The 27500-nt window shown below is 44.1% G+C and overlaps 3 protein-coding genes and 1 pseudogene across 4 annotated transcripts in view; all 4 read left to right on the top strand.

Annotated features, from left to right (window-relative positions):
- LOC307072345 (single-strand DNA endonuclease ASTE1-like) overlaps positions 1-2208 on the top strand; it is a 3643-nt gene extending 1435 nt beyond the window's left edge. The window contains exons 2-4 of the mRNA XM_079731612.1: positions 290-500; positions 1119-1263; positions 1552-2208. Coding sequence (XP_079587738.1) covers positions 290-500; positions 1119-1263; positions 1552-1897 — 702 coding nt within the window. The 3' untranslated portion in view covers positions 1898-2208. The remainder of the gene's footprint in view (positions 1-289; positions 501-1118; positions 1264-1551) is intronic.
- Positions 2209-10283: 8075 nt separating this feature from the next.
- LOC307081128 (uncharacterized protein) lies at positions 10284-17620 on the top strand. Its single transcript, XM_079744180.1, has 5 exons — positions 10284-10353; positions 13814-14164; positions 14534-14800; positions 15111-15204; positions 16324-17620. Exons 1-5 carry the CDS (start codon positions 10308-10310, stop codon positions 16334-16336), a joined length of 771 nt encoding a protein of 256 aa, XP_079600306.1. The 5' UTR covers positions 10284-10307; the 3' UTR covers positions 16337-17620.
- A 2396-nt stretch (positions 17621-20016) lies between these two features.
- On the top strand, positions 20017-22508 carry LOC307092095 (single-strand DNA endonuclease ASTE1-like; annotated as a pseudogene). Its single transcript has 2 exons — positions 20017-21184; positions 22266-22508. The product of its transcript is annotated as a single-strand DNA endonuclease ASTE1-like (transcript).
- A 1084-nt stretch (positions 22509-23592) lies between these two features.
- LOC307084159 (single-strand DNA endonuclease ASTE1-like) lies at positions 23593-27313 on the top strand. The gene is given in 5 exon segments (XM_079748403.1): positions 23593-24976; positions 25395-25602; positions 25685-25829; positions 26202-26400; positions 26402-27313. Coding segments are annotated over 5 exon segments (1887 nt in total). The 5' UTR covers positions 23593-23722; the 3' UTR covers positions 26483-27313.
- The last annotated feature ends 187 nt before the right edge of the window (positions 27314-27500 follow it).

Raw genomic sequence — 27500 nt, 5'->3', positions numbered from 1 at the left:
CTAGGATAAATCGATGCTAGAGCTAGGTTATTTCAGGAGGGTTACAAGCTGATTAATGTTGTGTAATCAATTAGGGATATGTATAAACCCGACCATATATTATCAACAACTGTCTCTTTTTTCATAGCAACACGTCATTCAAATCAAATCCGTCTAACTCCTTACTCCAACCGATATTGTCAACTTCTTTGAGCACTACCTTGGTGAAATTAATATTTTAGTTTTATAACGTAATTCAGAGTTCTTGGTTATCCTTTAAATGGACATGTGATTTGTTCCCACTTCCCAGGGAGGCCGTGAGACTGTGAGGCTGCAGGTGTTTCTGGAGACGCTGGGCGTGGAGGAAGAGACGCTGGAGGGAGTTCCGGCTCACCTGCGCCTCCCAGTGGCTGTGACCCGCTACTGGCTGAGGAGGGCCAGCCCTGAGCCGACGGTCCTCAAAGCTCTGCTGATGGTCATGGTCCAAGGAGAACTGGAACGACGGACAGGAGGGACAACAGGTAGGTAGCACATGTGGTGCTCAGCAAAAAACTCAAACAAACAAACAATCAAACAAACACTCATCCCTGTGTGTGTGTCTGTCTGTCTGTCTGTCTGTCTGTCTGTCTGTCTGTCTGTCTGTCTGTCTGTCTGTCTGTGTGTGTGTGTGTGTGTGTGTGTGTGTGTGTGTGTGTGTGTGTGTGTGTGCGCGTGTGCATCAAGTCTTTATTATTGCCAAATGACATAAATCGTCTAGAATTCACTCTGGTGATTTGGCTCAAACAGGACAGTGGAGACAACCAATCTGCCTGGACATGCAGAAAAGACATCACATAAAAAATAGACACATGCGTTGTAACCAGTGTGAAAATACAATAAATAAATAAGTAGCTAAGACAAAGTGCTAATGCACTTAAATACCCTGAGGAGGAGGACACAGCTTTATTTCAGGGGGATGTGTCATTTAGAGGGCTCACATTTAAATCTGCAATAAAATGCATTTAGTTTGTAGCAAGGGGTAATCATCAAGAACTGCCTGACTGTTTTCATAATTAGTTATCTGCTATGGCTATGACAAACACCCCTGCTGTGTGTGTGTGTGTGTGTGTGTGTGTGTGTGTGTGTGTGTGTGTGTGTAGGCTGGCAGGGGTATACCAATCACCTCTCTAAGCCTCTGGATGGTGTCGTGGCTCACAGCTTCAACCAATGGCAGGCCTGCCTGAAGGATGCCTCCCAGCTCAACCTGCTGCTCTGCAAGCCTCTCCCTGAACCCCACTTCGCCTGGTGAGACACCCAGACAGTACTGTCTCCAAAGCAACACCATCACCTAGTCAGTACTGTTTGCATAGCAAAACCATAACTAGCCATTACTGTTTCCATAGTGAGACAATCATATAAAGTCAGAAGTAACTTTAAATAACAGGACAACATCACAAGACTGATTTTAACAGCGAAATACTGAGAAATGTTAACGTATAAACATTTGTGACGGAGAAAGTTGAGGGTTGGGTCAACCGAACGAAGTTTTAAGATAAGATAAGTGCTTCATTAATCCCAGACGGGTTGGTCCAGGTTGTACCAGGGCAGGCTGGTGCACCGGCGGCAGAAGCACCTCCAGGAGAGAGAACCAGAGGTGGAAAATGCCAACTTCATCAGTCTGTACAGGAGGCTCCTGGGAGCAGTGACCCAGTCAGACCCCGGGGCCAACAGGAGAGCTGGGGGGCCTGAGGCCCAGCTGAGGGCCAGCATGGAGCGCCTCGACACCCTTCACCTCAACACCCTGGAAGAGGAGGAGGAGGAAGAGGAGGAAGAGGAGGAGGAGGAGGAGGAGGAGGCGGAGGAGGAGCAGGGCGGGGCTGCATTCCTGGATCAGGGCTCGGATTGGGTGGAGGTTAAAGGCAGGAGGAGGAAGCGTTAGGGGGGGGGGGGGCTTGTGAGGAACAGATTTGGTAACACGTTACCGTCATATATTATATTAAGCAGCAACAGAGATATAAAACCTTTTCGTCATTTTGGTATTGTATCTTCAATAAGAAACTAGGAAGGAAGAAAAAGGAGAGTTGAGAACATTGGAAAAGGATGTTGCATCACAATATTATGGTTGTGGGCTTTTTCTAAGCGTGAATCATAACTTGTGTTGTGGGCTTGGTTCAAATTATCGATTTTCTGATTAAAATTGATCTTCCTTTGAATTTGCTTATTAATTAATAAAATCTGATGATTGATCTTTCAATTCAACATGTACATATACATACATACATATATATGTATATATATGTATACAAATATATATATATATATATACATCTATACTTATATACTGCATATATACATATATATATATATATATATATACATATATGTATATATGCAGTATATATGTGTGTATATATATATATATATATGTATATATATGTATACATACTGGTTTTACTATGCACTTATTTACTGCAATTCATGATATGAATCAATAAACTCATGTCAGCAGCTTGTCCGCTCTTCCTCCGTGTTGTCCTAAAGTCTCCACCACGGTTTCCTGAGCTGCATGAGGAGGCTCCAATCGCTCAGAGAAAGGAGTACAGATGTTCTCCTCCCCACCGACGCAGGGAGGAGAACCAAACGGTTGGCTCAAACCGGCAGGAGCAATCTGACTAATCAAAGATTACAATGACAAAAAAAAGAAGTGAGGCCAAGACTAGGCTGAGAGCAGCTGCTATTCCCACCATCCCTGTGCATCGTCCTCAAACACAGGAGGGCGCCTACACCACCATGTACCCCTGGACCTGTAACCATGGAGACCATATCCTGACCACAGCTGGAGCGTTAAAGGAGACACAGGTACAACATGTATGAACTCTGAATAATTACGGAAATGTTTCTTATTTTGAAAATTGTAGAATTTCATTTTGATATAGAACAGTGCCATGTCTTCTACTAACATGAGCTCTAAAGATTGAGGAAAGAAGGGATGAGGAGACTGAGAGAAGGGAAAGTGATAATAAAGAAAAAGGGGACAGGTTTCAGTGTTCCCTATGAAGGACTTATTGACCTTTCAAGAAGGGATAGCATTAAAAACAGCTCCCCATCTATCAGTGGAGGTCCTTGAGCCAAGTCAAGACGCCAAGTGCTCAGCTGCTGCATTGATCAACCTCGACGTACTTTGATTCTCAAAATGAAGAGGTCTAAACTGTATGCAATAAAACAGAGTATTTTTTAATACAATTCATTAGAAATGGCCCTTTTTGCTTACTTTTCGTGTCCATATTTCCACAATTAATAGAGTTAATTTCATATTAAATATACTTGAGCATCTTTCATTTATGTATGGATGTAGACCATATTTTAGCCATATTTAGCTTTTCTAAGATTCCTCACATGAGTACCTTTACACTTTATGGAGTTCATCCGTACTTTGAACCAGAATTTGAGAGTGAAGTTATTTAAAATAATTTAAAGGAAAATATTCAAAAAATGTTCCATGCATCACACATTGTTTAATAGAAATGTAGTATAGTACAGCTATAAGTGGGTAAAAAAAATGCTAAGCAAAGTAAAGGTGAATCAGGTAATATGTGTCTTCAGTGATGTTCAGTATAGTGATGTCAATTAACAGGGCAACATTCGCTATGGGAACGGGGGGCGCAAAGCTCAATCTCGCCTAGGGCTAACAAAGGGCTAGATCCGGCCCTTCTGTTTCGTGGGATGGTAACATTAACAGGGGGGATAATGGCAACATCAATGTTTGCCTTAGGTGATGCTGATACGAGAAGACAGGTTTGTGGTAACGTCAAGGTTTACACAAGACTGCCTTGAAAATACTTTGAGCTGTGAGAGGTCTAAGACTCCTGTCCCAACGCCAGTTGAATTCCATTTTGCACTGAGAATCATATCTGTGGAACAGTTCCACACCACACACGATTTATACTCTGGAAATCTCACATAGCCTAATCCATAAAACAGTGTGACCGACAAGACTCAAATCATATACAAATATATGCCTCCTATATGCTGATACTATAACATCAATACACTATGCACACCAGGTCATTACAGTGGATACAGTCATATCCTGTTAATGTCAGGAAAGTGAAACCAATAGGGAACTAAGGAGTGTTTGCGTGTGTGTGTGTGTGTGTGTGTGTGTGTGTGTGTGTAGGCGGGCAGCAGTATACCAAACACAGTGAACAGCTTCCCGATGGTGTCGTGGCTCACAGCTTCAACCAATGGCTGGCCTGCCTGAAGGACGCCTCCCAGCTCAACCTGCTGCTCTGCAAGCCCCTCCCTGAACCCCACTTTGCCTGGTGAGACACCAGGACAGTACTGTTACCATGGCAACACCATCACCCAGACAGTACTGATTCCACAGCAACACCATCACCAAGACTGTACTGTTTCCGTAGCAACGCCATCACACCCAGGATGAGGAGGGGCTGGGCTGAAGGCCTGGATCATGACTCAGATTGGCCTACGGTGTCGGTTAGAACACGCTACTGAACCAACGACAGGAAGGACCTGGTGTCCGCCCAATGGGTCTAACTTTTTGCCAAAGGCAGTGAGCTAGTCCCTTGGTTTGAGGAAGTTATCTGAAGGGAGGGATGTTTTATTTTGATTGGATCATTTCAAAATGTAGCTTCTCTCTTTCTTGTTGCTCCAAATTGCCCACCCTACCTTAACTCTGTTTCTATCACAGAATTAGGAAACAAAAAAAGGAGAACCAGAGAATCAACCAACGAAGACACAAACCACAAGGCAGAAATATAACCGAGCAGAGTCACTATTGATTCTATTGATGACATTGTGGCTGTGGGGGGACGTGCGACGTCTGGCCTGCAGGGGGAGTATGGACAGGTTGGGAGCGCACGGGATTGGCCGGGGGGGGGGATTGAACCTGGTGACAAGCAGGTGTCTGCACTCAGGTCAATCAGGGAGGCTGTACTTATGTGCCTGTTTTCTGTTATAGTAGGAGACCCAGGAGCGAACGGACCAGGGAGGTCCGGAGCGAGCGTGACGCTGAGCTAGATCCACCGCGAGACGGCTAAATGGACCTTTTTGTTACCTTTTGATATTTCTGTTCAGTTTGTATCGCAAAATAAACCGATCTCCTGCGGAGAGAACGACAACCCCGCCTGCTCTCATTCTTCGAACCCGTTACAGTGGCCCATCATGCATCCCTTACTTTTAGTCTCTAAGTTTGATGAATCCTCCTGTTTATGAAGTTATCCCGGATCTAAATCAAGACAAAACGGTTCATCAATAGGATAATAGAAAGTCAAACTCTACTTCAAATTATGTTGTTGTCATTGAGAAAGGGAGAATGAAAGCTATATATGGTGTTTAAAGCATTGTGAAGGGAGGTTAGTGGCTATTGCAAAGAATAACTAAAAGGAGGAAGCTACATGTGAAGACTATTACTGTAGCCTTTCACAATCAGTCGTTCGCCCCTCCCCCTGTCCTAGTGATGATAATAACCAGACACAGAGATGAAGCTGCAGCGCAGATGAAGATGAATCCATGGACCCTCTCTGTGCTCCTGCTGCTAGCTGGTAAGCTGTAATGCTTCTTCTGTTTACTACCGGGAACGTGTCCGTACACAAACTGGATTCAGCTGGCCTATTGGCTCAACCAAGAGCTCTTTCTAGAGTCTAATGGGACCTCAACCCTACCACTAGACACAGACAGAGAAGGACACTTTGATCAGTTTATCGTTCCATATGTTATCATAATAAAATAGCAGTGATGATAATGCATTGTTTTCTCAATGAGCCTCATCCCAAAAGCTTTTAAAACATAAAAGAAAATAACTTGATATAAAAAGTGGGAAATCAGACATGATATATAATATTATTTATTATGCTATATGATATGATATAAAATGTTACATAATATGATATCAAACTAAACACATCACAATATCAACGTCACACCCTGACCTTCTCAGAGCGTCTTCACCATCAACCAGTCGCTCTCATCCTCACCATGACGGTGAAAAGCTCACCTTGGAGAGAGCATGACCTCATGTGAGACCCTCCCTTAGAACCGGGCTTCCTGTTGTGACCCCGACTGTCTGCTTCCTCCAGGGCCGCTGGGGGCGGACCCTGGCTGGCACGTGGAGTACCCTGACTCCTTCTGCGTGGTGGAGGGCTCCACCGCCACCATCCCCTGCAGCTTCACCCACCCCGCGTTGAACCAAGAGACCCTCTTGGGTAACAAAGTTAGGCGGATGGTGCAGTGCCCCAATCAAGAGTCCTGCCTGCGCCCTGTGTACAACAGGTACGACAGCAGCAAGGTCCTGACAAACAGAAGGTTCCAGTACCTCGGGGACCTCGTCAAGATCACCTCAAGATCATCAAGACGGTGGAACGGGACGCTGCAACGTACCGCTTCCGCTTCGAGACCAACGGCGAAGGGTACGCAACACCGAAAGGACTCACAGTCAATGTCACTAGTAAGTGTTACTTCTAGTACTGTTGTAATTAGTTTGTTTTACATCTAGTACTGTTACTAGGGTCGGTGTTACCTCCACTACTGTCCCATCATAATAGGACTATAGGAAGAGACTAGACTTGGTTCCCATTGGGGAGGGATTAGTAGCTTCCTGTAGTCAACCTTGAGCAAGATGTCCTCACCCACCTGGGCCTCATGAGATGTTTCTGGATGTCCTGGAAGACGCTTTGGATCAAAGGGACTTGATCACAAAGAGCTTGATCAGGAACAGCCAGGGAAGTTGGCCCATACAATCGTTTGTAAGACTCCTTGTATCTGCAAACTGACGGTAAATAGTCAATGATAAGTGATGACCACTTCATCTTCAGAGTAAATGCTGTTATTCTGTCCTGTTGTAAAGATCGTCCGTCTCACTGTGTCTTCAACAGACGGAGAGGATGTGAAGGTCAGAAGCTCCGTCACTGACAATGTGGTGAAAGAGGGCGGTCAGGTCACACTCACCTGTACTTCAAACTGCTCCTTCCAACAATTTGATGTCCACTGGTATAGAAATGGCCACGCCCTACCAGAGACAGGCCCCGCCCTCCACCTCAGCAATCTGACCAATGACGACACAGGGGATTACACCTGCTCTCTGGACTCCAGCGGGCAGAAAACCTCTGCGCCTTGGAGTGTGGTCGTGGTGGAAGATGAAGGTGAGCCCCTCTGTGTTCAATAATGCACATGAGGTTGGTCCCTCATCTAATGTAATATAGTGTAATATAGTCTGACATTATCTAATGTAATATAGTGTATTATAGTCTAACATTATCTAATTGAATCTAATTGTATCTAAAATAAAGTCATTTTATAGGTAATCTAATGCAATTGTTTCTGAAATGATGTCATCTAATCTTATCAAACTGTATCCAACACATTATATAATGTAGCCTAATGTAATCTTACTGTTATTAACAAAGTGTTCTAAACTAATCTAATTGTATCTGACATAAATGCGTTCTTTTACAAAAAAAGACCTGATATGCCAGACGCGTGACCGTGGTGTCGGTGTTGTTGGCTGTAATCCTTCTCCTCCTGGCTGTGATGGTCTTCGCTAAAAGGTACTTAAATCAACTCTGAGAAGAGGTCAAAATAGGACGTTGAAGATGACTTAGATGATATTTTTGGAAAGATTACAGTATTTATCTCTAAGATTTGCGTGATTTAAATGTCTGTTCAACTTGGGGGAGGGAACGGAGCTCACTGTGGAGCTCACCGGGAGAGATTGGAATTACCACTTCGCACCATAGGGGTCGCCAAAGGGAACAGAACAGAAATCTTCGAAATGTCCACTTTTGATCTTGATGCTAATAATGAAGATGATAATGTTTGAAAGGCATTATTACCCTTGGAGACTAAACTCATAGTAATCCATAGAAATCCAACTGAAATCTCTAGTCTGAAATGTAACTTGGGTAGTAAAATGTTGTTGTATTATTGGACATATTTGTAATGTATTTTTTTTATTATTAAATAGGAGACATGCAGAAAAGAAGGCATCAAACGTGATTCAAAAACAGGCGAGTACTTCCTATCAGTTTCAACTGTGTGTGTGTGTGTGTGTGTGTGTGTGTGTTAGTGTGTGTGTGTGTGTGTGTGTGTTAGTGTGTGTGTGTGTGTGTGTGTGTGTGTGTGTGTGTGTGTGTGTGTGTGTGTGTGTGTGTGTGTGTGTGTGTGTGTGTGTTTGTCTGGGCTAATTGATGGACACACGTGTTTGTGTGAGTGTGTCTGTCTGACCACATGTTTGTCTGTCTAGGAGGTGGACTGTTAACAGTAAGCGGTGGGAGCTTCAGAGGAAGTCAGCTATGCAACCGTCCACTTCAAACACAGTTCCTCGAGGTAACCGTCTCCTGTTACGATGTAACCTTCTGATGATGAAGAAGAGGGTAACGATGTAATTGTTCATCACTAAAGTGACGCGATGATTACATATTTTATCGGTGAAACAGATCAGTTCTTGTTCATTGATGAAAGCGGTGCCAACACTTAATCCATTTAAACATTCCTAATGAAATTGTAACAAATGCACTTATTGTAAGTCGCTTTGGATAAAAGCATCTGCTAAATGCCCTAAATGTAAATGTAAATGTAAATGAAATGATTCTCAAGCATAACGGAGGATAACTGTCTGGGCGATCAAACCATCGTCTCCCCTGGCTTTACCTCCAGTATAGCATTTTAAAAAATGTCTTGCTTGTATCAAATCTGCCAAAGAGCATTTAGCCTGTGGGTAGTGAAGTGTTTTTAATCACCCTGATTTAGCTGAAGTTTGAACACTATGAGAATTTAAATAAATCATGACATGAGTTTTTTTGAGTTTTTATCCCCATGGTTACGACCCACGGCAGCTTTTTTTCAACACACACACACTCACACGCACGCACACGCACACAACTTCACCCTGGCATTCAAGAGCACCTGAACTGGAAACTCTTTGGCGTACACTAGCAAAAACGTAGGGATTTAAATCTGTTTTTCAAAATAAGTTTATTATTTGAGTAACTGACAGAATGGTATGGATGACTTTTTTGAGATCAAAGTAGACATACTTAGATGTTTAAAACAGAAACCATTTAACTGGTTCACTAGTTCAGCGGCAAAAAGATCAAAGTAGACATACTAAGATGTTTAAAACAGAAACAGTTTAACTGGTTCACTAGCTCAGTGTCACTTAAAGCCTACTAGTGAAAGGATGAAGGGATTCTGAGGTTTGCTTCTGGGTGACAGGTCAGCCCCTGGACCGGAACATGAGATCATCTACAGCGAGGTCGTTCACTGAACCAAACTCAAGCAGCGACTCCTCTTCCTCCTCACATGATGATGATATAAGGAAACACTGACGTCATCATCTCTGTTGTCTGTCATCACATACTTATTGGTTGAGTCTTGTTCTTTTCAGTTTCTATTTCTGTTTGTAACATTTCTGATGATTTCAGTGTTTTATGCATTTGAGTTTTCTTTCATTATTGTATGTTGTTGTTTATTCTGAATATACTCGTTTTCTGAATATAAATACTGGTTCTTCTCCATTCTGTTCCTGATGACTAGGCTACGTTTCAAAAAAAATACTTCCCAATTTAGTTTCCTGATGGAATGGTCGCTCAGTCTTTCATGAGCCAGTTCTTCTGTTAGTTTACATTATTTATGCAATAATATCTTTACAGTCTATGGGTTATGTAGGCTTACAATAAGATTTGTCATGTTCTTATCATCGTTGTTTCCTGTTTAAAGTGAAGCCATTTTAAATAATGATGAAGTTAATGGGGGGGCAGATAATCCCCCTCACCACTGTGGATCTAATATAAGAAGGGGGAAGTAGAATTCACTGAAACTCAGCAGGAGATTTGTCTGCTGCCATGTGTGTCGAAGTCCTCTCTGCTCCGAATACTATTATTAAGATAGCAGAAGTCAGATAGAATTGAACAAGTCTTTTTGTGAAGCGTCTGGAATAAAAATACAGGTATTATATGTATACATAACCCAATTTAGACATAGAACAAGCTTTTTGGGAACTGTATTAAACTTTAAAGTAGGCTATTCAACTTTAAAAGTTTAATTATTATATTATGAGCATACTGTATATTGTCATTTGGGTAGAGCTGTGGAAAATATTCATATATGGATAAATAACATTTCTACTTTAGAATATGTTGTAAAAATAATGTTCTTTAAAAAAACAACTGTACAGACATTAAATAAAATGCCTCAACAAACTTTTCGCAATGTTTTTTTCTACATTGGGCAGATGGAGTCCATTTCCTGTAGCCTTTCACAATGAGCCATTCAGCCCTCCCCCTGTCCTAATGACGGTAACAACCAGACACAGAGAGGAAGTTACGGAGCAGATGAAGATGAATCCATGGACCCTCTCTGTGCTCCTGCTGCTAGCTGGTAAGCTGTAAGGCTTCTTCTGATTACCACAGGGAACGTGTCCATACACAAACTGGATCCAGCTGGCCTATTGGCTCAATCTAGAGCTCTTTCTAGAGTCTAATGGGACCTCAACCCTAACCCTAACCCTTTGATTCAATTAGTTTAACGTTCCATGTTATGATAATAAAAATAATAATATTAATAATAATAATAATAATAATGCATTGTTTTCTTAATGGGCCTAACCAAAAAAGCTTTAGTAACATAAAAGAAAAAATAATGATACATAAAGTATGAAATTAGATAAAATCTATCGTATGATGTAATATGATATGATATAATATGGTGTGCGATATGATATCATATGTTATGTTGTATGATGTGATATTAAATATGATATAATATGATATGACCGCAACACAATACAACCCAACACAATATAATATCAACGTCACACCCTGTATGGTCGGGCTGACTATTAGTGTTTTCGTTTTTGCTAGCAGGAATGACATTTCAACATGATTATTTTTTTTTTACAGTTATCTTTAATTTAATTATAGATAACAGTAATTCATTTTTTCAATTGTAAGAATAACGATGACAGATATCTACATCTTCCACATGTTGTAAAAGAATTGTGACTAGTGGAAATGTAATTTCCCATTCCAGAAATCAAATTTTTATTTTAGATATATCAGATATATAAACAAACCATTTTGGATATGCGGGCGTCATATTATTAAAATACCACAAAGCCGTTGGTCGACATTCGAATACCTCAAGAATATTCAAGAAATTTTGTCAAATGCCGAAACTGCCGTTACGTGAATGTCAAGTTTCTGTCAGCAAAATTGAACAACATGGCAGAGATAATTTCAGAGATAATGCAATATTTTTATAAAGATCTGGCATTAAAATGGGTTTTGATTACCATTGGTAGAAAGAAATGTGTGTTTTTTTTTCATGATGATTCGTTCAGTGATTGTATATTAAGTCTAGTTTGTTAGGGTTAGGGTTATTAGGAAAGTTCTTTCAGGCCTGGCCAGGATATTGCGGTGGTGGTTGATAGCTCAGCTACCGCTGAAAACCGAGCACGGCTGAACTTTTGATCATCACTGGAAAAACAAATATGAACATTGTTAAAATGCGTTTTGATAACAGTTCTAGTTAGAAATATGCCTTTTGTTGTCATAATCTTCAATCAGTGATTGTTTATGATGTTTAGTTGTTTTGTAGTTTTCGTGTTATTTATTATTTTTTAAGGACTATAATCGGGGTAGGCAATATTCTGTTTAATAAATTACTCAAATGACTTTTTTGTTCTGAATCCCCCTGCCCCCAAATTATGATATACAGTGGGGCAAAAAAGTATTTAGTCAGCCACCAATTGTGCAAGTTCTCCCACTTACAAAGATGAGAGAGGCCTGTAATTTTCATCATATGTATACCTCAGCTATGAGAGACAAAATGAAAAAAAAAAATCTAGAAAATCACATTGTCTAATTTTTAAAGAATTTATTTGCAAATTATGGTGGAAAATAAGTATTTGGTCAATAACAAAAGGTCATCTCAATACTTTGTTACATGCCCTTTGTTGGCAATGACAGAGGTCAAACGTTTTCTGTAAGTCTTTACAAGGTTTTCACACACTGCTGCTGGTATTTTGGCCCATTCCTCCATGCAGATCTCCTCTAGAGCAGTGATGTTTTTGGGCCACACGGACTTTCAACTCCCTCCAAAGATTTTCTATGGGGTTGAGATCTGGAGACTGGCTAGGCCACTCCAGGACCTTGAAATGCTTCTAACGAAGTCAATCCTTCGTTGCCCGGGCGGTGTGTTTGGGGTCATTGTCATGCTGAAAGACCCAGCCATGTTTCATCTTCAGTGCCCTTGCTGATGGAAGGAGGTTTTTACTCAAAATCTCACGATACATGGCCCCATTCATTCTTTCCGTCATACGGATCAGACGTCCTGGTCCCTTGGCAGAAAAACAGCCCCAAAGCATGATGTTTCCACCCCCATGCTTCACTGTAGGTATGGTGTTCTTTGGATGCAACTCAGCATTCTTTCTCCTCCAAACACGACGAGTTGAGTTTTTACCAAAAAGTTCTATTTTGGTTTCATCTGACCATATGACATTCTCCCAATCCTGTTCTGGATCATCCAAATGCTCTCTAGCAAACTTCAAACGGGCCCGGACATGCACTGGCTTTAGCAGGGGGACACGTCTGGCACTGCAGGATTTGAGTCCCTAGAGCGTAGTGTGTTAGTGATGGTAGCCTTTGTTACTTTGGTCCCAGCTCTCTGGAGGTCATTCACTAGGTCCCCCCGTGTGGTTCTGGGATTTTTGTTCACCGTTCTTGTGATCATTTTGACCCCACAGGGTGAGATCTTGCGTGGAGCCCCAGATCGAGGGAGATTATCAGTGGTCTTGTATGTATTCCATTTCCTAATAATTGCTCCCACAGTTGATTTCTTCACACCAAGCTGCTTACCTATTGCAGATTCAGACTTCCCAGCCTGGTGCAGGTCTACAATTGTGTTTCTGGTGTCCTTTGACAGCTCTTTGGTCTTGGCCATAGTGGAGTTTGGAGTGTGACTGTTTGAGGTTGTGGACAGGTGTCTTTTATACTGATAAGGAGTTCAAACAGGTGCCATTAATACAGGTAACAAGAGGAGGACAGAGGAGCCTCTTAAAGAAGAAGTTACAGGTCTGTGACAGCCAGAAATCTTGCTGGTTTGTAGGTGACCAAATACTTATTTTCCACCATAATTTGCAAATAAATTCTTAAAAAATCAGACAATGTGATTTTCTGGATTTTTTTTTTTCATTTTGTCTCTCATAGCTGAGGTTTACCTATGATGAAAATTACAGGCCTCTCTCGTCTTTTTAAGTGGGAGAACTTGCACAATTGGTGGCTGACTAAATACTTTTTTGCCCCACTGTATATCTATATGCGCTTGTTTACGACCTATGGCCGTTATTACATCTGTAAAACGTTATTACATTCTGTAAAATGCACACATCTATCCTGTATTTAAAACATGAACAGGAAAATGAATGTACACAATGCACACTTCACGTTGCTACGAGTTCTTTGTAAGGTTAATTTACACAAACTCAGGTGAGGATTTATCCCCTAAATAGAGGACTTCAGTCATTTACTATTTTAAAGATAACTGAATTAGCCTGCTTTTACAACAAACCAAAGCGCACTTTTTGCTTTAACGACGGTAAGTGTGAAAGCTGTACTGCCCTGCATTGTTTTATTTATGGTGTAAACTAGGTTCTGCTGGCTAGGAAACAGACAGATATACTAAGGAGCACCAGACAGAACAGCGCCCCCCCGAGTGCCGCCGAGGCAATGACCCCCTCATGTGTGAGAGGTTACTATTGATGCCCGGTGCCTGACCTCATGTGAGACCCTCCCTTAGAACCGGGCTCCCTGTTGTGACCCCGACTGTCTGCTTCCTCCAGGGCCGCTGGGGGCGGACCCTGGCTGGCACGTGGAGTACCCTGACTCCTTCTGCGTGGTGGAGGGCTCCACCGCCACCATCCCCTGCAGCTTCACCCACCCCGCGGGGCTTCGGGTGGGGCGGGTGGTCTGGTGCACCAATCAGGAGTTCTGCCAGCGCCTCGCGTCCAACGTGTACGACAGCAGCAACGTCCGGGCCGACAGAAAGTTCCGGTACCTGGGGGACCTCGTCAGGAACTGCACCTTAAAGATCATCAAGACGGTGAAACGGGACACTGCAATGTACCGCTTCCACTTCGAGACCAACGGCGATGGGTACACTGGACCGAAAGGAGTCGTATTCAGTGTCACTGGTAAGTGCTACTTCTAGTACCTTCACTAGTTAGTTTTACATCTAGTACTGTTACTAGGGTCGGTGTTACTTCTACTACTGTCCCATTATAGCCAGACTATAGGAAGAGACTAGACTTGGTTCCCATTGGGGAGGGATTAGTAGCTTTCTGTAGTCAACCTTGAGCAAGATGTCCTCACCCACCTGGGCCTCATGAGATGTTTCTGGATGTCCTGGAAGACGCTTTGGATCAAATACATTTTATGATTTCTTGAATCCGCAAACTGACAGTGGTAAATAGTCAATGACCTGTGATGACCACTTCAACTGAAGGGTTTGCTGTCATTCTGTCCAGTTGTAAAGAATGTCCATCTCACTGTGTCTTCAACAGATGGAGAGGATGTGAAGGTCAGAAGCTCCGTCACTGACAATGTGGTGAAAGAGGGCGGTCAGGTCACACTCACCTGTACCTCAGCCTGCTCCTTCCACCAATTGGACGTCCACTGGTACAGAAATGGCCACGCCCTACCAGAGACAGCCCCCGCCCTCCACCTCAGCTATCTGACCAATGACGACACAGGGGATTACACCTGCTCTCTGGACTCCAGTGGGCAGAAAACCTCTGCGCCTTGGAGTCTGGTCGTGTTGGAAGATGAAGGTGAGCCCCTCAGTATTCACTAATGCACATGAGGGTGATCCCTCTAATGTAATATAGTCTATTGTAGTCTAACATTATCTGATTTAATATAGTGTATTATAGTCTAACATTATCTAATTGAATATAATTGTATCTAAAATAAAGTCATTTTATAGGGACTCTAACGTATTTCTTCTAAAATTATGTCATCTAATCTAATCCAAGTGTATCCAACACATTATATAATGTAATGTCATCTCACTGTTAATAACAAAGTGATGTAAACTAATCTATTTGTATCTGAAATAAATGTGTTGTTTTACAAAAAAAGGCAGGTTTGACTGGCGCCTGACGGTGTCGGTGGTGGTGAAGGTGCTGTTGGCTGTGTTCCTTCTCCTCCTGGCTGGGCTGGTCTTCGCTAAAAGGTACTCGAGCACTACTAATCTGTTCAACTAGGCGTAGGGAATGGAGCCCACTGTGGAGCTCACCGGGAGAGATTGCAATTACCACTTATCATCATAGGTCGCCGAACCGAAATCTTCGAAAAATGTCCACTTTTATCTTAAAGTGGAAGATTAATGACTTGCCACCAGGTGTGAGAGTGATTAGCCGTTATGACATCACAAGCGGCCGTGTCCAACTAGATGTTCTCTGGATAGATGAGCAACGTTTGCTACAGTCCACTGGGTAGTCTGGTAGACCCAAAAGCTCCACACACACACACACACACCTCAACCCTGATATTCAAGAGCACCTGAACTGGAGTTCAGAGTAGAGTTGATTCTTAACAAACTGTTTCGCATAGACTCGCAAAAATGTAGGGTTTTAAATCTGTTTTTCAATATAATTTATTATTTGAGTATGTCACGGTTTGGTACACAGAGAGCTAGGGTGACTCAAGTCTGAAGAAAAAGCAGGGTACGTTTTTAAGGTATTTATTCCTCAGAAAAATAAAGTCCCAATAAAGCTCAGAAGATCCAAAAATATAAACTCAGTCCAAAAATCCCAAAAAGCAAAAAACACAAAAACTCAGTCCCAGAATCCTAAAAAGGCAAAGCACATCGACAGTACATCCAAGGGGTAATCCAAAAGGCAGGGTAAACAGGCAAAGGTTGGCAACAAGATCAATCCATAAAGAGCAAACAAGTCCACAGGGTAATCCAAAAGGGGGTTCAGTGGAGACTCAACAGAGACAGAGTGCAAAGATCAGGCTTAAATAGTGTGAGACAAAATGGCTGAACAAATCACATGACTAATTAACAGGGGGCAGGTGAGTCTGCTTAACCAGAGACATAATTAGACGGAATAAACACAGAGAACAGAAAGTCAGAATTGGCGACATCTAGTGTTCTATGACCAAAGTTCGACATTGTGACAGAGTAACTGACAGAATGGCATAGAATACTATGTTGAGATCAAAGTAGACATACTAAGATGTTTAAAACAAAAACATTTTCACTGGTTCACTGGTTCAGTGGCACTTAAATCTACTGGGGAAATGATGAAGGGAATCTGAAGTTTGCTGGTCTGCTTCTGGGTGACAGATCACCCCCTTGACGTTCGCTGAACCAAACTCAAGCAGCGACTCCTCTTCCTCCTCCAGTGATGACCGAGATAAGGGAACACTGACGTCATCATGTCTGTTGTCTGTCACAGGCTTATTGGTTGAGTCTTGTTCTTTTCAGTTTCTATTTCTGATTGTAACATTTCTGATGATTTCAGTGTTTTATGCATTTGAGTTGTTTTTTTTATTGTATGTTGTTTATTCTGAATATACTCAAGGTGTCTGAATAACGGTGAGGTTTGTAAAGACTGGTTCTTCTCCATTCTGGTCCGAATGATTAGGCTATGTTTAAAAAAGTGAGATACTACTCAATTTAGTTTCTTGATGGCAAGGCGGCTCAGTCATTCATGAGCCTGTTCTTCGTCTGTTAGTTTACAGTATTTATACACTCATATATTTACAGTCTATGGGTCATGTAGGCTTACAATAAGATCTGTCATGTTCTTATCGGTGGTTGCTGTGTTAAAGTGAAACCATTTTAAATACTGATAAAGTTAATGGGATAATCACCCTCACCACTGTGGAGCTAATATAAGAAGGGGGAAGTATAATTCACTGAAACTCAGCAGGAACTTTGTCTGCTGCCATGTGTGCCAAAGGCCTCTCTGCTCCGAATACTATTAATTAAAATAGCAGAAGTCAGATAGAATTGAACGAAATACATCTGTATTAAAATACAGGTATTATAGGAATGCATAACCCAATTTAGACATAGAACAAGCTGTTTGGGAATTGTATTAGGCCTTTCAGGTAGGCTATTCAACTATAAAAGTTTAATTATTACCTTATTCTGAGCATACAGTGTATTTTCATTTGGATACAGCTGTTAGTTAGCCTAATGATTTCTCAATGCAAATCCAACCAGCTAATCGGCTGACTGAAATAAAACCATGACAATCTGTAGATATAGTGAAAGGTATTTGATGATGTGGGGCTATTTTAATTCCAAAGGCTAAGGGAAATTAATCAGGATGCATACTATCCTGGATCCATGGAATAACTGGCTTTTAAAAAATAAAATCTACCTGCCTCTATGGGAATTTAAAATAGGGGTGTATTTTCTTATGGACCCTGTATTTTAAGGGAGAACATTTATTTATTTACCATACATTTTTCGTTCACAAAGCAAATTGGTGTCCTTAAAGGTTGGATTTGTCATCATTTGTTTAATTAAGGCATAAAGATCAATTTCCAAAAGATTTTTTTTTTTTCCTCTTTGTAGTCAACTTTAGCATGTGTGCCTAAACTTATGCCTACCACTGTATATATATAAACACATATTGTTTTTACCATGCACTTATTTAATGCAATTCATGACATAAATCAATAAACTCATGTCAGCAGCTTGTCCGCTCTTCCTCCGTGTTGTCCTAAAGTCTCCACCACGGTTTCCTGAGCTGCATGAGGAGGCTCCAATCGCTCAGAGAAAGGAGTACAGATGTTCCCCTCCCCACCGACGCAGGGAGGAGAACCAAACGGTTGGCTCAAACCGGCAGGAGCAACCTGACTAATCAAAGATTACAATGACAAAAAAACATGTGAGGGGATCTTAATCAAACACAAACAAAGAACACACCATTGGGAAGCTTAATGTTCGACTCATTAAAAAGACCTGAAGTGACGTCACTCTGCAGGACATTTTGAGGCAGACCGGTTAGTCGAGACCAAAAAGGGCGAGACTAGGCTGAGAGCAGCTGCTATTCCCACCATCCCTGTGCATCGTCCTCAAACACAGGAGGGTCCCTACACCACCATGCACCCCTGGACCTGTAACCATGGAGACCATATCCAGACCACAGCTGGAGCGTTAAAGGAGACACGGGTGTAATAAGTATGAACTCTGAATAATTGTGAAAATGTTTCTTATTTTGAAAATTATAGAAAATCATTTCGATACTTAAAAAGGAACAGTGCCATGTCTACTACTTACATGAGCTCTACAGATTGATGAAAGAAGGGATGAGGAGACGGGGAGAAGGGAACGTGAGAGTACAGAAAGAGGGGACAGGTTTCAGTGTTCCCTATGAAGGACTTATTGTCCTTTCAAGAAGGGATAGCATTAAAAACAGCTCCCCATCTATCAGTGGAGTTCCTTGAGCCAAGTCACTTTGATAAGATGAAGGTTGGTCCTGCTCTCAATGTATTCAGTAAGGCAACAGGTGCTGGGCTGAAAGACACGGTGCAGCAAGAACGCCTCCCTCTGTCCTACCTGACTACAGCCGTGCTCCTGGAGCAGGTTGATCATCGGTTTGACCTCATGCCAGCAGATAACTGCCCTCCGCAGGCTCAAGATGGAGGAGCATCAAAAGGCCATCACGTTTATCCAGGACATCCCGACGATTGCTATAAGTGCATTAGGCGATTGCCTTGGGCGACAAATGTGTTGGGGCGCCCTCTAGTGGCTTCCTCAATTCCCACTAGTCCTAGAATTCGAAAAAACAAGCAAAATAAATTTTGAATAAAATTCGTTCATTAAACATGATCATCCTAGGGCGCCCCCTCAGCCACACGTTTCGTTGTCAACCAGATTATTAGATTTAATTTGATTTTTGTAAATCAAGCAAGATGTTACGTTGGGCAAGACGTCAAGTGCTCAGCTGCTGGATTGATCAACCTCGACGTACATTGATTCTCAAAATGAAGAGGTCTAAACTCTGAGCATACTTCATAGTATTTTTGTATAAAATTCATTAGAGCTGACCCTTCTGCTTATTTTTAGTGTTATTATTTCCACAATTAATAGTTAATTTCATTTTAAATTAGCATCTTTCATTAATGTATCGAGGTAGACCATATTTTAGTTATATTTAGCTTTTTAAAGATTCCCCACATGGAGTTCATCGATACTTTGAACCAGCATTTGAGAGTGTAATAAGTTATTTAAATTAATTAAAAAGAAAATGTTCTGAAACTTTCCTGTTGTTTGTTGTCCATGCATCAGACATTGTTTAGTAACAATGTAGTGTAGTACAGCTATAAGTGGGTAAAAAAAATGCTAAGCAAAGTAAAGGTTAATCAGTTAATATGTGTCTTCAGTGATGTTAAGTATAGTAATGTCAATTAACAGGGCAACATTCGCTATGGGAACGGGGGGCGCAAAGCTCAATCTCGCCTAGGGCTAACAAAGGGCTAGATCCGGCCCTTCTGTTTCGTGGGATGGTAACATTAACAGGGGGGATAATGGCAACATCAATGTTTGCCTCAGGTGATGCTGATACGAGGAGACAGGTTTGTGTTAACGTCAAGGTTTACACAACACTGCAAGTTGAATTCCATTATGCACTGAGAATCATATCTGTGGGGCAGTTCCACACAACGCATTATTGATACTTCTTCGGAAATCTCACGTAGCCTATTCTTCCATAAAGTTGTCTGACCAACGTGACTCAATTCATATACAAATATATGCCTCCTATATACTGATACTACAACATCAATACACTATGCACACCAGGTCATTACAGTGGATGTCAGGAAAGTGAAACCTATAGAGAACAAAGGAGCCACTCCCAGTGAAGGTGTTTGCATGTTTTTGTGTGTGTGTGTGTGTGTGTGTGTGTGTGTGTGTGTGTGTGTGTGTATCAAGGAGCTGGGATCCTCTTTGGGTAAGTCCAGTCACCATAGAACTATACCTTGACCTATCAAAGTTTTAGTTCTGACCTACCTTCACACCATGGGGGTGAAGGGCTTGTGCTCGCTGCTGGAGGACTAAAGCCAGATCTACCAGGGCATCCACTTCAGGGACAGCAAGCTGCTGGTGGACGGCAATAACCTGGCCTACGACCTGTACTACAGGTCCAACCTGGACCAGAACCACGGCGGGGAGTACCTGGCCTACCAGGTCCAGGTCCAGGCTCTCTTCATGGCTCTAGGTGACTGTGGAATCAAACCGTACGTGGTGATGGACGGAGGCTCGGGCACCAGTGACATCAGACTGGACACCAGGATGGAGCGGGCCAGAGGGAAGGTCCGGAGGTCCCAGGGCGCCGCTCTGACGGCGCCCTGACGGCGCCAGGGCAGCCAGCTGGCTGCCCTGGCCAGAGAGTGGTCCTGCCCGGTGCTGTCCGGAGACACTGACTTCTTCATCTTTGACCTTCCAGAGGGGGTTCTACCACTGCATCACTTCCAGTGGGACTCAGTAAAAACAAGTGGGGCCAGGAGGTACATCCCCTGCAGGTGATACACCACATCCAGCTTCTGCACCTTCTTCAACATCGACCGCCAGCTGCTTCCCCTCTTCGCATCGTTGGCGGGGAACGACTACGTCAACCTCAGAGAAATTAATTGGGGCAAAAATGTTCTGGCTGGAAGACAGACGGAGTTGTCTCAGACCGCCCGCCTGGAGAGACTCCTGAGGTGGACGAGAGGCTTCCAGACGACAGAAGGCACCTTGACAGCAGCGATGGATCTCATGCCCAACATGAGTAAACAGGCGCAGACGGAGGTGAAGACAGAGGTCCACGCTGGAGTACCTACTCCTCAGCTCCTCTCTGCGGGGGTTCTTCAGTGAGGGAACCATTCCCTCGCTGCCTGCTAAGATGTTGAGCTGCGTCCCCAACGGGGTCCGCACGCCCCTGGCCAGAGGAGAGCTGGGGGCTGACATTCTGGACCTGTTGGTGCACAAGAGGAAGATATTGCCAACCCAGGTGGAGCGCAGTGAGCTACAGAGCTCTAACCTCACCTCACGGCCCATCCGGAAGGTGTGGTACGGGCTGCTGCTGGGCCAGAGGGGGGGCGAGGTGGAGGAGGTGGACCGGGTCGGTCTGGAGCTCGTCAGGGTCAAGGTGCAACCGCTGGTCCAAGGAGCCGCTCAGACGCTGAGGCTGGACTCTCTGCCGCAGGTAGGCCTGCCGACAAATTCAGCTGGATGATGGATGGAAGATAGATGGACATTAGATGAACAATAGATGGAGCAAAGATGGATAATAGATTGAATATAGTAGCAGCACCAAGTAATAAGAAGGCTTACATGGCAGCAGCAACTTTAAAATACCAGTCTAAATTCAATGAATACTTAAACTGAATACTACTATAGTTTAGTTTCATTGACTGTAACATTTTATCAGGGGGGATTTAAATTAAATATTAATATTAATAGTATTAACTTTTTCAAAATTTTAATCCCCTAGACAACTTTTTCCACCAAAACATGTGACCCTCCATCTGGTGAGCATGCATGTGTATCTGAGACAGTTGACCCCCCCCCTGAGATAGCTTGGCACTTCACCATAAACAGCCTTATTAACTAGCCATATCCTAACCAGGTTGACTGTCTTCCACATTGAGACCATTGGAATTCTCAAAGTGGGATGGTAGTAGGTGTATGCATGCTGCCAGTCTCATAAATCATGTGCATTATGTAATGAACAGCATGTGTTGAATCTATATCTTGGCGACTAGAGAGGCTTCTTTCCCATCCTAGGGAGGGATCCTGAGCCTAGGGAGGAGTCCGGCCCATACAAGAAGCCATTCATTCATGTTCCAATTCTAGAGATACGAGCTGCCCAGGTGTTCGACAAACCCAGACGCTCAAGGCCACAAGCAAAGTTGCAATACCAACACATAGCCACAAGAGAGCAGCATAGACACATACGGGTATCCAGGAGGCGGGAGTTCAGCACCATGCTTAGCCAATCAGAGCACATAACTGAGTCCACGCCTGCCCAGTAGATAAGTCCCAACACATAGCCCAGGGGGCCAGAACGCTCCAGGTAACGCATCCATCAGATGCCCTACTAACATATCTCCATGCGTGCCTATACAATTCCTCTCCTTTTGCTTCATAGAGACTAGTCCAAACCTTTACCAAAATAAAATGAGTTACAAGCGATCCTGACTCGGTGACCTATTTCCAAAAAGAACACAGCAGTGGGGCTCTTGGTTATCCTTTAGATGGGCATGTGATTTGTTCCCACTTCCCAGGCAGACCCCGCTGTGAGGCTGCAGGTGTGTCTGGAGACGCTGGGCGTGGAGGAAGAGGCGCTGGAGGGAGTTCCGGCTCACCTGCGCCTCCCAGTGGCTGTGACCTGCTACTGGCTGAGGAGGGCCAGCCCTGAGCCGACGGTCCTCAAAGCTCTGCTGATGGTCATGGTCCAAGGAGAACTGAACCGACGGACAGTCTTTTTTCCTTTCATCACTTTAGTGGTTCAGAACTGCATTATTTAGCTCACACTTTCATCTATTGGCTTAGACATGCAACAGCATAGTAACTAAGAAATAGAGGTCAAAGAATCAGGACAAAGGACAGGACAAAAGAAAAATCATGGATGATATAACTCTACATTTACAGCAGTGTTGCCCCCCCCCCCCCCTGTTTATATACTTCATATTCCCCTTTGGCTTCCTGGGGGCTAAGCCCCCCCAAAAGCCAGAACCTAGAATCGCCCCTTGTCGGGGTTCTGTCTTTTTAAGATATTTTCGACATTACAATGCACTTTGATAACCTTTCTAGAGATAAACGGGCATTGCATTTTCGTATTCTTAAGTCAGTAAATGTTTACTGAATGTTTGTAAGCTTAACACAACATTGTTGTTCAATGTTGATTTTGAGTGAGTGTGAGAGAGAGAGAGAGAGAGAGAGAGAGAGAGAGAGAGAGAGAGGACTGTTAAAAGTCGAGTGTATGAACTTGGTGCTTCACGTTTGAATGCATCTCCTTTGGCATGACATAAGAATAAATCAATTGATTCATAGGCCTCGTCGGAAAACAGGCCTCGTAGGAATCTATACCACAATTGAGGATATTGGCCGTGTCAATATCATACCTTTTGATGAAGTTTCATTTATTACTTCAAAATAAGCTGCGTTAATTGCGATTGCGTCTTTCCCCTGGCCGGGGAACCTTGTTAAAGCTACAAAAGAACAACAATTAACGGCGGCATAGATGAGTCTATGAGACTAATTACTTTGAATTAATATGTATTAATATGGAATAATATGGACAATAGATCATTCTCCGGATCACAGATTTTTGTCGCGTCGCTCAAGTGAATTTATGCATAAAGTAACCTGAGCCTCGCGATTCAATTCAAATCAAACCTACTATATGGCAACTGCTACTGGATCAATACACATCAGTACAATAGGCTTTAAGTGTTTGGCTGCATGACCACGTTATTATGTTAGGGAGTTGAAGATGTGATACCTGGGAAATGTCTGGAAAACGAAACTCATCAGTGTATATGTGTGTGGGGTGCGGGGGAGTGATGTCTTGTAGATGACGGGAAAGTGAAACCTAAAGAGCCACTCCCAGTGTGTTTGTGTGCTGGTGTATAAAGGAGCTGGGATCCTCTCTGGGTGAGTCCAGTCCCCACAGATAGGTAAAGTGAGAACTTCACCGGTCCAGTCACCCTTAAAGTTAGAGCTCGACCTGTCAGTCGCCATGGGGGTAAAGGGCTTATCTTCACTGCTGGAGGACAACGAAAGGATCTCCCCGGACATCCACTTCAGGGACAGCAAGCTGGTGGTGGATGGAAACAACCTGCTTTACCACCTCTACTTCTCGTCCAACCTGGACCAGAACCACGGCGGGGAGTACCTAGCCTTCCAGGCAGAGGTCCAGGCTTTCTTCACGACTCTGGCCGACTGTGGTATCAAACCATACCTGGTGATGGACGGAGGCTCGGGCACCAGCGACATCAAACTGGACACCCTCATGGACCGGGCCAGAGGGAAGGTCCAGAAGACCCATGATGCCGCTTTGATGGGCAGAAAGGTAAACATCCTCCCCCCCCTCACCAAGCACGTGTTCAGACAGACGCTGAACGACCTCAAGGTGCCGCTGGTCAAGTGCTTCGGAGAGGCCGACTGCCAGCTGGCTGCCCTGGCCAAAGAGTGGTGCTGCCCGGTGCTGTCCACAGACAGCGACTTCTATATCTTTGACCTTCCTGGGGGGCTTCTGCACCTGGATCACTTCCAGTGGCGTGCAGTGGAGACGCGTCGTGGCATCCCCTGCAGGCGATACACCACGTCCAGCTTCTGTACCATCTACAACATCGACCCCCAGCTGCTGCCCGTCTTCGCCTCGCTGGCCGGGAACGACTACGTCAACCTCAGAGATGTGAAGTGGACCAGATACCTTCCAGCGGGAAGTCCTAGAATGAAGTTCAGTGCCGCTAACCTGGTGGGCCTCCTGAGTTGGCTGGGAGCCAGGAATGACCGGACGACAGAAGACACCTTGACAGCAGTGATGGAACTCATGCCCAGCATGAGTCAACAGGCGCAGACGGAGGCGCGGAAGATGCTGAACACGGCCATGCTGGAGTACAAGCTCCCCAGCTCCTATCTGCGGGGGTTCTTCAGTGAGGGAACCGTTCCGCCGCTGCCCGCTGAGATGTTGATCTGCGTCCCCGACTGGGTCCGCGCGCCCCTGGCCAGAGGAGAGCTGAGCGGTGACGTGTTGGACCTGCTTGTGCACAGGCGGAACAAACTGCAAACCCAGGTGGAGCGCAGCGACCTACAGAGCTCCAACCTCACCTCGCAGCACATCCGGCAGGTGTGGTACGGGCTGCTACTGGGCCAGAGGGGGGGCGAGGTGGAGGAGGTGGACCGGGACGGTCTGGAGCTCGTCAGTGTCAAGGTGCGACTGCTGGTCCAAGGAGCCGCTCAGAAGCTGAGGCTGGACTCTCTGCCGCAGGTAGGCCTACCGACTCAATCACCTGGATGATAGGTCGATTATAGATTATTCTCAGGGATATATCTGGAAAGTATCTCCTTTCCCAATACTTTTAATTCTAATTCTAGGCATTACATATGTGGCCCTCCCTCTAGCGAAGTTTGTATCTGTGTATCGGAGACAGTGGAAATAACCGCTGAAATAATTCGGCATTACACCATGAACAGCCTTAGTAAGCACATATCTAAACCTGTTTACTCCATCTCCCACATTGAGACCAATTCGATTCTGTAAGTGGCAGGCTACTCTAGTCTAGGTAAATGCATGCTGCAAGCCTCAGTAATAAACAGCATGTGTTTAACCTAAGGAGGGAGTCATCTGAGGCAAACCATCTAAAATATTATTTTTAATTGGGCATGTGTTTTGTTCCCACTTCCAGGCAAACCGCGCCGTGAGGCTGAGGGTGTGTCTGGAGACGCTGGGCCTGGAGGAAGAGACGCTGGAGGGAGTTCCGGCTCACCTGCGCCTCCTAGTGGCTGTGACCCGCTACTGGCTAAGGAGGGCCAGCCCTGAGCCGACGGTCCTCAAAGCTCTGCTGATGGTCATGGTCCAAGGAGAACTGAACCGACGGACAGGAGGGAATACAGGTAGGTAGCACTTGTGTGCACAGCAAAAAGACTAAACAAACACTTAACCCCTTTGTGTGTGTGTGTGTGTGTGTGTCTGTAGGCTGGCAGGGGGTCACCAGCCACAACCCTCAGCCTCCGGATGGTGTAGTGGCTCACAGCTTCAACCAATGGCAGGCCTGCCTGAAGGACGCCTCCCAGCTCAACCTGCTGCTCTGCAAGCCCCTCCCTGAACCCCACTTCGCCTGGTGAGACACCCAGACTTTTCTGTTTCCGTGGTAACACCATCACCCAGACAGTACTGTTTCCTTAGCAACACCATCACCTAGCTAGTACTATTTCCATAGTAACACCATCATCCAGCAAGAACGGTTTCTATAATAACACCATCCCCCCGGCAGTACTGTTTCCATCTATAGTAACACCATCTCCTAGCTAGTATCGTTTCCATTGAAACACTATCATGTAAAGCTTGTCATAATTAAAAATGAGTAACTATACAATAGATATGAGACTGATATGAGAGTATCAGATGCAAATGTGTGACAAAGGTCAGGGTTGTGTCAACCGAATGTAGTTTTGAGATGAGTGCTTCATTAATCCCAGACGGGTCGGTCCAGGTTGTTCCAGGGCAGGCTGGTGCACCGGCGGCAGAAGGAGCTCCAGGAGGGGAGGCCGTTGGAGCACAGTGCAGACTTCACCAGCCTCTACAAGAGCCTCCTGGGAGCAGTGACCCAGCCAGAGCCCGGGGCCAACAGGACGGCTGGGGGGCCCGAGGCCCAGCTGAGGGCCAGCATGGGCCAGCTTCGTCTCAACACCTAGGAGGGGGGAGGAGGAGGAGCTGGGCGGGGCTGAAGGCCCGGACAGGGAAGGGGAGGAGCTAATGGAGCTGTTCAATTAGTCACCTCTCTTTGGACTTTCATTCATTCATGTCTCCCATGTCTTTTGGTCTCGTCTAAAATTATAAATTCCCAGGTTAAAAATAAATTTTAATCAACATCATAACGATGTCATTTTAACTGCTTGGTGGGGGGGTTGGGGGGGAATTTTCAGAAAGAAAAATGTCTGCTCATATTTCATTGACGTGGAGATTCATCAAGTCCCACAGAGACGGACTGGAACCAAAAGGACATCCTGTTAGGCAGTCAGATGAGCTCACATGTTTTCTCATTCTCAGTCTTCATCCTTCAACATTTTAAACAATTTGTTAGTCTGATGAAGTGTTCTTTCTTGTCCCACGCAACTTTAAAGGGACGATATTTTTCCACCAGGAGTTACTGTGATCAGCTGTTATAAGCCATTTGAAGACCTTCCTTTCCCTTTGTCTCAGTGACATATCAAGTGAGCGTGTCCACCTAGACGCCTGATGGATAGATCCGTCTCCCAGCCCACCCATTGGACTCTAGCAAATGTCGCCGACCTATCCATCAGACATCTCAGTGGACACGCCCCCTTGTGATGTCACTAAAACACAGGAAAAGGCAGATTTTCAAACGGCTTGTAACGGCTAACCACTCACACCCAGTGGCATAATATCACCCCTTCAATTCAAACAAACCTTTCATGGTCCACTAGCAGCCATTTCGAATGCGTTTTATTTGGGGGTGATTGAGTGAGAAAAAAATAAAATAATCATACTATAATGTATCCAGCTTTTGATTTACAATTTTTCCAATGCGTTAATTACATTTTTTTAAAGTAACATTATTAATCCAGACGTGTTTTCTATGTTCTATTCGTTCCATGGCAATAAAACTATAGAGAAAAGTCCATTGTTTAAATATTAAAAAATGTTTAATAAAAGCTTATTAAAATTCAACTATGAACAGAGTTAACATTTATTGGTCACACACACTTTGAAGGGCCCTCATGTAAGGGCCCTCAGGAACACCGGCCCACCTGGGCGTGAACCAGGGGCC

The sequence above is a fragment of the Pollachius pollachius genome (genome assembly GCF_949987615.1).
Source record: "Pollachius pollachius genome assembly, chromosome: 1".
In the NCBI taxonomy this organism is placed as follows: Eukaryota; Metazoa; Chordata; class Actinopteri; order Gadiformes; family Gadidae; genus Pollachius; species Pollachius pollachius.
The sequence above is the reverse complement of the archived record's forward strand: the minus strand, read 5'-3'. Positions and strand labels throughout refer to the sequence as shown.